Source organism: Aquarana catesbeiana, linkage group LG09 (assembly GCF_042186555.1).
Source record: "Aquarana catesbeiana isolate 2022-GZ linkage group LG09, ASM4218655v1, whole genome shotgun sequence".
Taxonomy (NCBI): domain Eukaryota; kingdom Metazoa; phylum Chordata; class Amphibia; order Anura; family Ranidae; genus Aquarana; species Aquarana catesbeiana.
The window spans coordinates 233,093,949-233,108,285 of record NC_133332.1 but is presented as its reverse complement, the minus strand read 5'-3'; the positions used below and the strand labels follow the sequence as shown (position 1 = coordinate 233,108,285).

Sequence of the window (14,337 nt, the reverse complement as noted above, 5' to 3'; positions counted from 1 at the left end):
GGGACATTGCGGGCTTTGTTTGCAGGTAAATGCAACATAATGGGCTAGTATGCAATGCATACTAGCCCATTATGCTTTTACTTTGTAGGGGAAAGAGGAGGAAGTAAAACCCATCAGGGTTTACTTCCTCTTTAAGGATCTCAGCCAAGTGCTGAAAAGCAGAGCCCACTGTCAATCATGCAGCTGAGTGGATCCTGACAGACTGTCAGGATCTTAAAAACACGGTGCAGCTCTGCTATGTCAGCTGACAGCAGGCAATTACCTGCTATTAGCCGACTCTGGTGTCATTGGAGAACATTAATAAATGTACTTCTGTCACCAAATACTTGGCATACATCTTTTTTAAAGTGGAAGAAAGCAAACGCCTAAGAAGAAAATATCTAACTAGTCTCAAAAATGCCCCCCAACCTATCCTGCCTTACCTGCATAAAAAAAAGGGGGTAATTACCCATTTTTAATTTGCTCTGGTCAGGTCATGTGATCCCACGGCTACAACTCCCCTGTCTCAGTGAGCAGCTGCTGCAGAGGAGAGGAGGGACCACCGACAACGACTGGGCTATGGGATCCCACGGGTGACAACATGGGTCCTGGGAATCCCAGCTGTTGTCAAGCACTCTCTCAGCAAGAGCTGTAGGATCACGTGACCAGATTAAAATAGGTAAATACTCAGATCTTCCTTATATAGCTTAGACAAGGTAGTTAGGAGGAGGGAGGGAACATTTTTAAGCAGAGGCAGCCTGTCCATTAAGGGCGCACAGGCACCGCCCCACATCCATGCGTCTGGCCCCCATGCAGGATGCCAGATGCTTGAATTCCAATGGTGGGGAGGGGGGTTTAAAGCACATGATTAGAGCCAGAGGCTTTAATAGGCTTCAAAATAGGGTGGGCTCAGGGCACTGCGAACCGAGCACACCCAGTTGTGTGACAATAGCTATTTTCACACTGAATCTCCGCCCCGCCAATCAAGGAGAAAAGAGGAGGAGGGAGGAGAAGGAAGCCACAGAGCAGGAGAAGGGAAAGCCACCCGTGATGCCCGCGGAGGAGAGAAGGGGAGGCTGCCTGTGATGCCCGCCGCCCGTAATACCCGCCGTAGATGGGGTAAGTGCTCCAGACCCGGCCAACTGACCAGACCGGTTGTGGGTGCACTGTTTGCTGCCCCCCCCCCTCAAAAAAAATTACCACCAGCCGCCACTTTTTTTAAGAATAGTTATGCCACGTACACACGACCGGACTTTCCGGCTGAAAAGGTCAGACAGAATCATTCCATCGGATATTCCGATCGTGTGTGGGCTTCATCGGACTTTTTTCTTTCGAAAATTCTGATGGACCTAGAAGTAGAACATGTTTTAAATCTTTCGGACGGAATCAATTCCTATCGGGAAAACCGTTCGTCTGTATGCTATTCCGACGGACCAAAAACGACGCGAGGGCAGCTATTGGCTACTAGCTATTGAACTTCCTTTTTCTAGTCCCGTCGTATGTCATCACATTCCAAACGATCAGACTTTGGTGTGATCGTGTGTAGGCAAGTCTGTTTCAGCGGAACTACGTTGGAAAGACCGTCAGAGTTTATTCTGACGGAAAAAACGGTCGTGTGTATGCAGCATTAGACCTAGGCTTTTCTTCCTTGTAAAGGTTAAGTTCACCTTTTGGAACATGTTACACCTGTACTTAGGGTGTACCATGTAACAAGTTCCAGCACAGCACCCTCTCACTCCCTACCCCTTTTCCCCTTGACAGAGGACAAGGATACCTTACCCAGCAGCCGCTGTCACATTTCAAATCCACATGGCCACTATGCAATTTTTTTTCCTGCAAAATCATGTGCATTTATTTTTTTTATTTTTTTTTAACATGAATGTATTCTTTACATTTTTTTTGCCAGTGTCCAAACCTCCTGTAGATGGCAGTACAAACTCATATAGCCATGAATCTCTACTATGCTATATTCCTCAATAAACAGTAAAGATGGACATATTTTTGTATTTAAACTAGCTGTATTTAAGAATATATAACTGGACTAAAAGCTGAACTCTGGACACAAAAACTTTCATTCAAATACATTCCTCAATAGCCACAAAGGATATACACTCATCAGCCACTTTATTAGGTACACCTTGCTAGGACCGGATTGGACCCCCTTTTGCCTTCAGAACTGCCCCTATTCTTCATGGCATAGATATAACAAGGTGTTGGAAACATTCCTCAGAGATTTTGGTCCATACTGACATGATAGCATCACGCGGTTGCTGCAGATTTGTCTGCTGCACATCCATGATGTGATTCCATGGCATCTCAATTGGATTGAGATGTGGTGACTGTGGAGGCTATTGGAGTACAGTGATCTCATTGTCATGTTCAGGAAACCAGTGATGAGATGATTTGATATTTGTGACATTGTGCATTATCCTGCTGGAAGGAGCCATCAGAAGATAGTCAAAGGGATGGACATGGTCAGCAACAATACTCAGGTAGGCCATGGCATTTAAACAATGCTCAATTGGTACTAAGGGGCCCAAAGTGTGCCACACCATTACTCCACCACCACCAGCCTGAACCATTGATACAAGGCAGGTTGGATCCATACTTTCATGTTGTATACGCCAAATTCTGACCCTACCATCTGAATGTTGCATCTGAAATCGAGACCAGGCAATGTTTTTCCAATCTTCTATTGTTCAATTTTAGTGAGTCTGTGTGAATTGTAGCCTCCGTTTCCTGTTCTTAGCTGACAGGGGTGGTACCCGGTGTGGTCTTCTGCTGCTGTAGCCCATCTGCTTCAATGTTCGATGTGTTGTGCATTCAGAGATGGTATTCTGCATACCTTGGTTGTAACGAGTGGTTATTTGAGTTATTGTTGCCTTTCTATCATCTCGAACCAGTACACCCATTCTCCTCTGACATCAAGAAGGCATTTTGGTTCACACAACTGCCGCTCACTGGATATTTTCTCTTTTTCTGACCATTCTCCATAAACCCTAGAGATGGTTGTGCGTGAAAATTCCAGTAGATCATCAGAACAGCACCAACAACCATGCCATGTTCAAAGCTTTCCCTTTCTTCCCCATTTGATGCTCGGTTTGAACTTCAGCAAGTTCTTCTTCACCATGTCTAGATGCCTAAATACATTGAGTTGCTGCAATGTGATTGGATGATTAGAAATATGTGTTACCAAGCAATTGAACAGGTGTTATTAGTGTAGAATAGGGTTGCGCAGCCCTAATCAAATGCGTGAAAATCAATATATTGAAACAATAAATAAACAACATAAGTGCAAGTATTAATTCTTCATAAAAGTCCAATATAAAGTACAAGTGCTAATAGTGACTTCAGTGAGGTCATATAGATGTTGAAATAAAGTCCATGCTCCCAAGGTGCTGTATATCAACCACCTTTTTTTGCTCAAATGGTATAGGTATATATGACCGCACTATAAGCACTTGCACTTTATATTGGACTTGTATGAAGAACTGATACTTGCACTTATGTTGTTTATTTATGGTTTCAATATATTGATTTTCACACGTTTTTAGGCTGCGCAACCCTATTCTACACTATTAACTTGTCACATAGTGGGAATACAATCCAGGGTTGCAGCAATCCACGCACTTTTATTTGTATTCATATTTGTTGAATTGTTATTTGACAGCTTTGCAATACTTGATCCCATACACATAGTGAAGAGGTTCACAACACTAATTGAACAGGTGTACCTAATAAAATGGCCGGTGAGTGTATATCCACTTTGTGTGTACCCAACACATTTGAAACCCAGATATTATTATATAAAAGTAGCAGTGACATCACTGCTGTACATAGCCTATGCAGGGAGCAAAGCCATTGAAGGGCCCCAGCAGCCCCTACTACAGGTCGCCTGCAGAAAATTACAGGAGGGGGTGGAGACAAGACCAGTCACCCTGCACAAGGAGAGAGAGCAGCAGCGACCGGTCTTTATTACAGGAAGTTCCTGCACAAAAGCCACGTTTCACACTGGATTATGGCACAAATCTGGAAGAAATACACAAAGCACATCAAGATTCAAGCAAGAATACACAGGCCACTTGTATGTAGACAATATTTGCTTATCCTGCGGTTCAGCTTGAATGGTAATCTTTTTTATCTGTCTGAATTTCATCTTTTAGTTTCCATAACCTCCTGATCATCAGAAGTCAGACTGAGAACTGGATGATCACTGACAGGACTTCACCAGTAAGTTCCATGTTCATTCAAAATCCAACGACAAGGGTGGAAGCAGGAAAGTGGCACAGGAAGCGGCAGAGCGGTGTGCCCTGATAGTTATATGATATGACAGGTGTGAGTAAATCACAAAATCATCTGAAATTTAGGGGCTGGATGAGTGAGTTTGAAGTGGAGGAACATGACTGACCTGCACAGAGTTCTGACCTCAACCTGATAGAACACCTTTGGGATGAATTAGAGTGGAGACTGCCAGCCAGGCCTTCTCTTCCACATCAGTGCCTGTGCCTGACCTCACAGATGCGCTTCTGGAAGAATGGTCAAACATTCCCATAGACACACTCCTAAACCTTGTGGACAGCCTTCCCAGAAGAGTTGAAGCTGTTATAGCTGCAAAGGGTGGGCCAACTCAATATTGAACCCTACGGACTTATGCCCCGTACACACGGTCGGACATTGATCGGACATTCCGACAACAAAATCCTAGGATTTTTTCCGACGGATGTTGGCTCAAACTTGTCTTGCATACACACGGTCACACAAAGTTGTCGGAAAATCTGATCATTCTGAACGCGGTGACGTAAAACACGTACGTCGGGACTATAAATGGGGCAGTAGCCAATAGCTTTCATCTCTTTATTTATTCTGAGCATGCGTGGCACTTTGTGCGTCGGATTTGTGTACACACGATCGGAAATTCCGACAAGGGATTTTGTTGTCGGAAAATTTTATAGCCTGCTCTCAAACTTTGTGTTTCGGAAAATCCGATGGAAAATGTGTGATGGAGCCCACACACGGTCGGAATTTCCCACAACAAGGTCCTATCACACATTTACCGTCGGAAAATCCGACCGTGTGTATGGCGCATAAGACTGGGATGCCATTAAAGTACATGTGCTTTGAAAAGCAGACGTCCCAATACTTTCAACAATATAGTGTATGTCGCATTGCCACCGAACGGGATCCATTCAGGTGAATGAGGCCATGCCACAACTGCCCTGTAACCACGTGGAATACAAGTGGCTGTGACACGGTGGATCTGAATTTTGAGGGTAAAAGAGTCCAAACACAAAAAAGACAAACTCAGCGCTGACCCCACAAACAACTCTCAAATGTTCACAGTCTATGTAGAAAAGGTTCTCTTGCTCTAGGTGCTGCAGGTCTCTCAAAGATCCACTGGGTGGCAGACTTAATCTGAAGTATACAAGGAAAAGAGAGCGCACGGCTGCCCTAGTGTATTACCGTTTTAATAATACAAATGTAAAATCAAATAATAGAGGATTGCACTCACAAACATGGGACTTGAATCGCATGTACAGCAGGATGTATGTCTCCCTTACTGTATGTGGAAAAGGCTGCGCTGCTAATATTGAGTGGAAGTGATTGTGATTAATAAATGTGACCACAACTATGACACCCTCATGTGGTGAACAACAATGGGAAAAAAAGAAAAGTTATTAATTTTTAGTGATGCTAACAAACAAAAAAAGCTAGGATCTCAATTTCAAGTTCAATTGATGCAATCCATTCTTAGGATGAAGGGATACAGAGGCCATGAAGTGAGTAAAGTCCTTACAATGAAAAAAATAATTTCCTTGTTGAAAAACTCTTATACAATGAAGAAAAAACACCACCAGTCTTCTAAAGGTATAAAGCATGCAAAACTGTCATCCTGGGGAGCGTGATGATTGAAAGAAAAGTCCTCCACCACAAACACATCTGCCCCTTACCAGATCACTAGATCTCCTGTCACAGAGATCATGCGGGCAAATGGCTATGTCCCCCAGCCACTGGGTCTCTGTTGGGAATATTGTACAGGTCACCGCTCAGAGGTTCCACAGACTGATGGATAACTGCTCAGATCCTCCTCTGCTGCTCCTTCCAGGGAAGTCTCCTTGCTAATCCCTTACTGGCCTGTATGACTGGGTTGGCTTCCAAAAACGAGTGATAATGATGTGGGATGTCACTGTAGACTCTACTTCCTCATCTCGTCAGGCTGTGTCTGCTGTGGGGCATGTGCACGGTCCAGCCGGCGCTGCGTGACGTCACTCACCACTACATGTTTCTTGGCAACCGTTTTGTTAGCGAAAGAGGAGAGATTTCACTCACTTTGTCTTTCTTCTCCGGCCGCGAGTGACGTCACGCAGCGCCGGCTGGACCGTGCGTGTGCCCCACAGCAGAGACAGCTTGACGAGATGAGGAAGCAGAGTCTGCAGTGACATCCCACATCATTATCACTCGTTTTTGGGAGCCAACCTAGTCATACATGCCAGGAAGGGAGACATACATCCTGCTGTACATGCGATTCAAGTCCCATGTCTGTGAATGCAATCCTCTATTATTTGATCTTGCATTTGTATCATTAAAACGGTAATACACTAGGGCAGCCGTGCGCTCTCTTTTCCTTGTATATTTTGAGGGTACAGCAGTCGGTGAGGAAGCAACATATCACCTTCTCACCACCTGTCAAATGCTCTCCGAAAAGCGATCTGTGCTGATGGCAGTAAAGGTACACATGTGAACATGCCATAAGCATGTAAAGTTATATGGCTGGAGTTCTGCTTTAATGGCATTTATTTGAGGAACTCACTTGCAAACACAGTAACATTGTCATGGTACGCTTGGTTCAGGGTGTAGTTCACTATGCTGTCCTCGTTGGGGAAACCTTTAAAGATGTCCACACTCACCTAAGACAAAAATAAGGAAAGCTGGTCATTCTAGACAAGTCACAGAATATGTAAAATGGTGTCCAGGAGTCTTCGTATTACCTTGGACATGAAGTGTGTCCATCCACATGCCGCGTTGTCGATGGTATCCAGCTGCTGCAGCAAGGTGCTGGTGTTGAGAGCGGTGAAGTTGGAGCTGAGAATGCGGTGGAGAAGCTCGCTGTCAGAGGCATTTAAGAGCTCGGGGTGTTTCTGCAGATCGCTGGTAAACTGTGATAAATTGAATCAGACAGTGTGAGAATGAAAGTGACAAGAGACAAGGGACGAGTGCCAGGGTTTCTGTAAAACGTGTCTGCGACATTGGCTGGGGACATTCTGCCCAACCTGAAATGTCCTCATACAGGAAATGATTTTACCTGCCTGTCCATTCTTGTTAACTTACCATCTCGTTTTTATAACATTGAAGATGAGTTCGGTCATATCTGTTAACATGTGAACTAGCAAATGTGTGAAGTCTGCAATTCAGATTTAAAGAGGAAACCATACGTTCATTTCAGTGAGTACATATTATCTCTCATTGATGAATGATTTGATTGGAAGGTTTTTTTTCTACGTGTAATTTTTTTCATTTTTATGGGTTTGTCGCTCAATTTGTCAGAAATCTATCTTACTGACTGCCGAGATAAAAACAAGTACAGTCCCCTTTTTTTGTTTTTGCTAAATCGGACTTATCGTAAGTGCAAGGGGTGTCCAAGGTTCTCTTTATGTCAATGCATCAACCGCCAGGCAACAGCAGCTTTCACTCCTCGGGCTCAAGAAACAGGCTAGGGATTGCCTTCTTTAAAGTTTATTGCAGATAAAACTGGATGAGGATTAGGGAGGAGGATGCTTTCAAAAAGCGTGAAGACTCCATGAGCGATTTCTCCGCCTTACACATTTCGTCACATCTGCTGCCCCTGACGTCAGATGTGACGAAACACATAGGGCAGAGCTATTGCTTGTTATGTTATCACGCTTTTCATAAGCAGGAAGTGATTTGATTATCTCCCCCTGATTGAACATTTGTCTAGGTGCTTTTTACCTCGGAATTTGTAAGTAGTCTGTACATGATTTTAATAGATATTATATAGTTTTATGCTACGTGGTTTAATTTTGTGTCTTTTTACCTCTGAATTTGTAAGTAGTCTGTACATGATTTTAATAGATATTTTATACAGTTTTACGCTATGTGGTTTCTCATGAGCAGGCTTGACCCTCAGCAGGATGGCCAGGAAGGGCTAGCAGCCCTCCTGGCTTGGAACCTCTCCTCTAGGAAGAGACCTTGCTCTCTGAGGCTCAAAATTATTTATGCACTCCCCAACCACCGTCTGGGCACACCTCCCCAGGGATTGGTTGGAGCTACATAAATACCACAGCACTACATTTACCTAGGTAACCCTAGCAGCCTATCTAGGAGGGTCCTACATAAGAAAAAGCAAAGGTATCCCAAAACACAAAAGGACAAAAGTTGGACCAGTTAAATATCCATTATCCATGGGTGCCAGCAGACACAACTCGCTGACATTTCTAGGGCTAATAAAGGGTATAAGGTTTTTCCTTAATTTTACTTTATATTATATGTGACATTTTCAATTTTATGAGTTGCAACTGAATGCTTTTTCCTGAATGCTGTCTATTTGTGTTTGTCTACCTCTGTCATACTGTAATACAGTCAAATATATGAAGCAATAAAGGGTATAAAGATAAGAAAGGCACATGGAAAAGTAAATACTTATTACAGTTACAATATTAGCTCAAAACAGGTGCTCACTGAAAATGCACCATTGTTTACCTTAATCCAGTTATCTTTTTTTAAAATCCCTTTATGCATTTTTAAACCTTTTGGTCTGCTTTTTATATTAGCTTCCTGCAGTTCCCTACACGGCATGATTTAGGCTCCGTTCACACTAGTGCAATTTTTCCTGTTGATCTTCTCCTTTCTCCTCAATGCATGACAATGAAAATCACATTATTCTGTGTAAAATGCTGCGCAAACTATTGGTGCTATATAAATCTTGTATAATAATAATAATAATATTCTCTACGTGCCCTTTCACACCAATGCAGCATGATGCAGTGTGAATTTTGAATAGGGGCAGCAACATAAACCCATCAGACATTAATTTACTGAAGAGCAGGTAAGGAGATCACAGGGTTGACCTCATCAGTCTGCTGTTCCTGTACTATCCAATCACAGACAAGGCAGTCTTTGGCCAAGCTGTCTTGACAGAGACTGGCTGAACAGATTACAATTTGTTGCCACGGATCTTAGCTATTTGATTTCACTTCCTCTTCAGCTGTAAAAGGAAGTAGTTTCACCATCCTGGCAGGAAGCATGACAGGTGTGTGTGAATGACAAAAACTACAGAATTAAAAATAATTGTGCAGGCAACCGAGTTCGCGCAAATGCGTATATATATATATATATATATATATATATATATATATATATATATATATATAAATATATTATATTAGCTATCAATTTTGTTTGCACCAGTTTACCTAAAGATCAGATGAAAAAAAAGATGACATATAAGATGCATGCATATACAATGCGTACACTTGCAACGGACACCTATTATTTTTTTCCCTTAAAGTGATAGTAAAGGCTGCAACTTTTACCTACAGGTAAGCTTATAAGCTTCCGTTTGGGAGATATTCCAGTGAGAACCATGTGCTCTAAAAGGGACAACATACTCATGCCATCCCTTCAGAGGACTGTGCCGCGGCTGTGATTCCTGTGCGCATGCATGACGTCATTGCGGCTCAGCCATTCAAACGGTTGGAGCCTACGAACCCGGAAGGAAGACCGGGTGAAGATGGAATCGCTGTCAGCGGTGACAGCGTGCCGCTGGAGCAATCCGTTTCATAGGCAAGTCTGACATAATGTGCTAGTATGCAATGCATACTAGCACATTATGATTTAAACTTGCAAGGGGACACATTTCTTGTGTTTTTTTTTAAGTTTACAACCGCTTTAAGAATGAAAAATCTGTTGCTATAGCTGCTTAAAGCGGAACATGCTGGGAATGCTGTCGCATTTGCTTGTGTTCTCAACCAAACTGCTGGTGTCATAACTGATCACAGGTGCAGGATCATGACAGTTGCAGATCAAACAGAGGCTAAGATGGTAGCTTCCATGGCTGAAAAGGATAGGGAAGTTTAGTTCTGCTTTAAATCCAAGAACAAAAATTTAATGCATTGTAGCCTACATTTCCTTAGATGTGTCGGCTAAATTTGTTTATTTTTCACATTTTTTCCCCTTTTATTTTAGCCTGGTGATTCTGCTGGGAACACATTGCCTATCCTAGGGTGACAATCGTGCTGTACCTAGGAGAAGCAGCATTGTCATCCTAGGTAGGTAGTGTGTAGGACTATATAACATCTCCCACTCTATAGAACATAGCGTGGAGGTGTATTGTAGTCCATGGAGATAGCTCAGTCTACAGGGTGACATCGCTGCCATGTGATTTTACTGCAGAAGAAACATCGTTGTCACCCCATTACAGGAAGTGGAGAAATAATGGAAAAACCGGCAGGCTCAAAAGGTAATGAAACTTTGCTATGGTGGACTCAGAAAAACAAAAAGCTGGTCTAATTCTAGTGACAGACTGCAGCATAGAAGTCATTTTATTATTTTGCCTGCTGTTACACTTTAAAAGCAGATCACTGCGGCGTCTGAGACTTTTTCAATGTCAAAATAATGGAATAAGGTGATCCTTAGGAGCTTAGTAATGTTTGCTCACCTGTTGCAACCACTGAATGCGCTGTTGCAGCACGCCGTCTTCCAGAAGGCTGCGGATCTCTGCTGAAATGTTCATCCACATCCTGGCATACTGAGTCACATTGCCCACAAATGCAAACGTCTCATTTGCCTGTTAAATGGAAAAAGAAGGATCAATGATATTACTGTGGCCTGGGAACCAGGGAAGATATTATCACAGGCTATGGCAGCTCATATGGACCGAGAGAATAAAGTGGTTGTAACTCCTTACATATAGTCAGTGAAGTGACTGTTCTCAGATTATACACAGAGTTGAAACAAATCATCCTACATAAGTTGTATCTATCTGCAGTCTTCTCCGCATCAATTTGAAGTCCACAATTTATAAAGCTTGTCTTAGCTGTCAGAAAAAAAGGGTCAGAGAGCTGAAATTACACACTGCAGAGCTCAGTGAGAAGAGCTCTGACAGCTGACTGGAGGGAAGGGACACCCCTCTTCACACAGCACACAGAACAGATCTGAGGCTATCGGTCACAGACTGTGTGCTGGAGGGCCTCCACCTGTCACCATTTCTCTCTTGGTGTCAGGAAACTTGTCAGAAGTGACTCATGCTGGTAGCAGAGGAAAGAGGCAGCAGAAATGACACTTAGCACTCTTAATTGAGACACGTACACACTATAAACAGATATGCTTTGTTCATATTTCATGTCTGAGGTTGACAACCACTTTCAAAGATGCCTTTGCTGACATCTCCTCTTTATCATGCTAATCCAATGGCTTCAATACTTTGAGTCACTCCCCTAGAGCAAGCCCGTTGATCAGGAGTTCTGATTTCAGTCGGACTTCACTGGCTGCATGCTTGCTCCAGGTCATCAATTTAGAAAGTATTGGAACAAGAGACAGCCAGGCTGCTACAATTTTTACAAGAAGGATAGCAGCATATTTATCTCTATGCTGGTTTTCTTTCACTGCTTAATGAGCTGCCAACCCAGAACAAATATGTGCTTGCCAGTAGCACATATGTGACAGGAATCACACTGACAGTGGGTGGGTACATGTTCTGGGTCAGTGACTCACCAAGGAAGGAAAGAGGAGTGCGACAGCCCTGGAGCCAGACCCTTGATCTTGAGAAAGTTATAACCCTGCCATTCTATTCCAGAATAATGAACAACTGTCTCATAAACTGGATTATTGCATCATTATGTCACTGAACTTTGAACGAAATATCTTTTATGGTGTAACAGGTATGAGGCTATTCTTTGAATGAGCAGGTGACACTTTTATTATCTCAGCACTATGGTCAACATCTGCAACACATTTTTTGTTCCTGAAAATGGAAACTCAAAAGCTATAAGCTCTGATGGCTAGAACATTTTAAAACGCTAGGCAAGCCATTTCATGATCAATAGTGAAACCCCTGATGATTTTTTTTTCCCCTTCATTTTGGATAGAGAGCAGGAGGGTAAGAACCTTTGTTGGGTTGGGTTGGTCCATGAACTACAGGGGGGTAACTAAATGGTATACATATGGTAACAGAGGCCTGACAGAGGCTTAAACTATCCCCACTCTAGCCCCAATTTTAAAAGAAGAACGAGGTTCTACTTTAAAGGCTAAGTTCACCTTTTTATTTTAATAAATTTCAGCTCCCCTACGTACCAATATTGTACTTATTTTGCAAAAATAAAACAGCTTTCCATTAATTCCATATCAGCTTACCTCACTCTCTTCATAGCTGTTTGAACACACTTCTCCATTACTTCTGCCTTACTTCCTGAACAGACTTTAAGTCATGACACAGGAAGGAATTGACCAGCTGACCTCATTAGCACACAACCTGCATGCACCCTCAGCTGGTCAACTCCTTCCTGTGTTATGACCTAAAGTCTGTTCAGGAAGTAAGGCAGAAGTAATCAAGCAGTATGTTTAACTACCTCAATACCGGGCACTTATACCCCCTTCCTTCCCAGGCCATTTTTCAGCTTTCACAATTTGAATCACAATTGCGCGGTCATGCTACACTGTAACCATGTGAAATTGTTATCATTTTCTTCACACAAATAGATATTTCTTTTGGTGGTATTTAATCACTCCTGGGTTTTTTTTTTTTTTTTTTTTTTTTTTAGGAAAAAAAAAGGACCAAAAAATTTTGAAAAAAAAAAAAGTTTTTCTTAGTTTCTGTCAGTAAATTTTCTAAATAAGTAATTTTTCTCCTTCACTGATGGGCGCTGATGAGGCAGTACTGATGGGCACTGAAAGGTGGCACTTATGGGCACTGATGAGGTGGCACTTATGGGCACTGAGAGGTGGCACTTATGGGCACTGAGAGGTGGCACTTATGGGCACTGAGAGGTGGCACTTATGGGCACTGAGAGGTGGCACTTATGGGCACTGAGAGGTGGCACTGATGAGGTGGCACTTATGGGCACTGATGAGGTGGCACTTATGGGCACTAATGAGGTAGCACTTATGGGCACTGATGAGGCAAGAATATGCCACACTTATGGGCACTGATAGGTGGCACTGATGAGCACTGATAGGCGGCACTGGTGGGCATTGGGCACAGATAGGCAGCACTGGTGGGCACAGATAGGCGGCACTGGTGGGCACAGATAGGCGGCACTGGTGGGCACAGATAGGCGGCACTGGTGGGCACAGATAGGCAGCACTGATGTACGGCACTGATGGGCAGAACTGATAGCCACCACTGACTGGCATCACTAATGGCCACTGATTGCTGGCACTTGTGGGCACTGATTGCTGGCACAGATTGGTGGCAATTGTGGGCACTGGTTGTGGCAGTGGTGGGCAATCATTGCTGACACTGGTGGGTGGGCACTTAATTGTAATCAGGGCACTGATGATCAGTGCCCTGATTACATACCTAGCTGTCCCCTGTGAGGAGATGCCGCTGATCAGCTCTCCTCTCCTCACAATGTGGGAGAAGATTGCAGCTCCAAAAGCTCCAGACCTTTAGAAACACCTGCCCTATTATAAACTCGCAGGTGCTGGCTCTGCACAAACTTGGAAGGAAAAGAAAAGTCCTGGACGGCCGAACACGGCTGAAGGCCTCTTTATTGATGTATTAAAATCCAATACAGTGACTTCATATGCAAAAGAAACAGGGAGAAGCAGCTAATGCGTTTCACACCATGTAGTAGTGCTTAATCATAGCTATGATTAAGCACCACTACACGGTGTGAAACACGTTAGCTGCTTCTCCCTGTTTCTTTTGCATATGAAGTGACTGTATTGGATTTTAATACATCAATAAAAATGCCTTCAGTGGTGTGCGGCCGTCCAGGACTTTTCTTTTCTCTCCTCACACTCTGTCAGTGTGAGGCGAGGAGCGCCGGTTACCGGCATCTCCGTGTTTACATGTGACCGGCTGTGATTGGACAAAAGCCGATCACATGGTTAAACAGCGTGGCCATGGTTCTTTCCACAGATCAGGGTCGCTCCCTGTCCTAGCAACAAGGCACCCCCAGGGGCGCGCGTCATATGACGTCCACCCAGAACGAGAGCCGCAACGCCCAGCCGTCATTTGACGATGGGCGGGCAGCAAGTGGTTAAACAGCTATGAAGAGATTGAGGTAAGCTGATGTAAAATCAATGGAAAGCTGTTTTATTTTTGCAAAATAAGTACAATAATGCTATATTGGTACGTAGGGGAGCTGGAATTTAGAAAAAGAAAAAAAAAAAGGTGAACTT

At 43.4% G+C, this 14,337-nt stretch overlaps 1 protein-coding gene across 2 annotated transcripts in view; it reads right to left on the bottom strand.

Moving 5' to 3' along the window:
- ABCA2 (ATP binding cassette subfamily A member 2) overlaps nucleotides 1-14,337 on the bottom strand; it is a 226,346-nt gene that overhangs the window by 71,418 nt on the left and 140,591 nt on the right. For both annotated transcript variants that reach the window (XM_073599942.1, XM_073599941.1), the window contains 3 exons: nucleotides 10,652-10,780; nucleotides 6,966-7,133; nucleotides 6,788-6,884 (listed from right to left, as the gene is read on the bottom strand). In XM_073599942.1, the coding sequence (XP_073456043.1) occupies nucleotides 6,788-6,884; nucleotides 6,966-7,133; nucleotides 10,652-10,780 (394 nt within the window). The remainder of the gene's footprint in view (nucleotides 1-6,787; nucleotides 6,885-6,965; nucleotides 7,134-10,651; nucleotides 10,781-14,337) is intronic.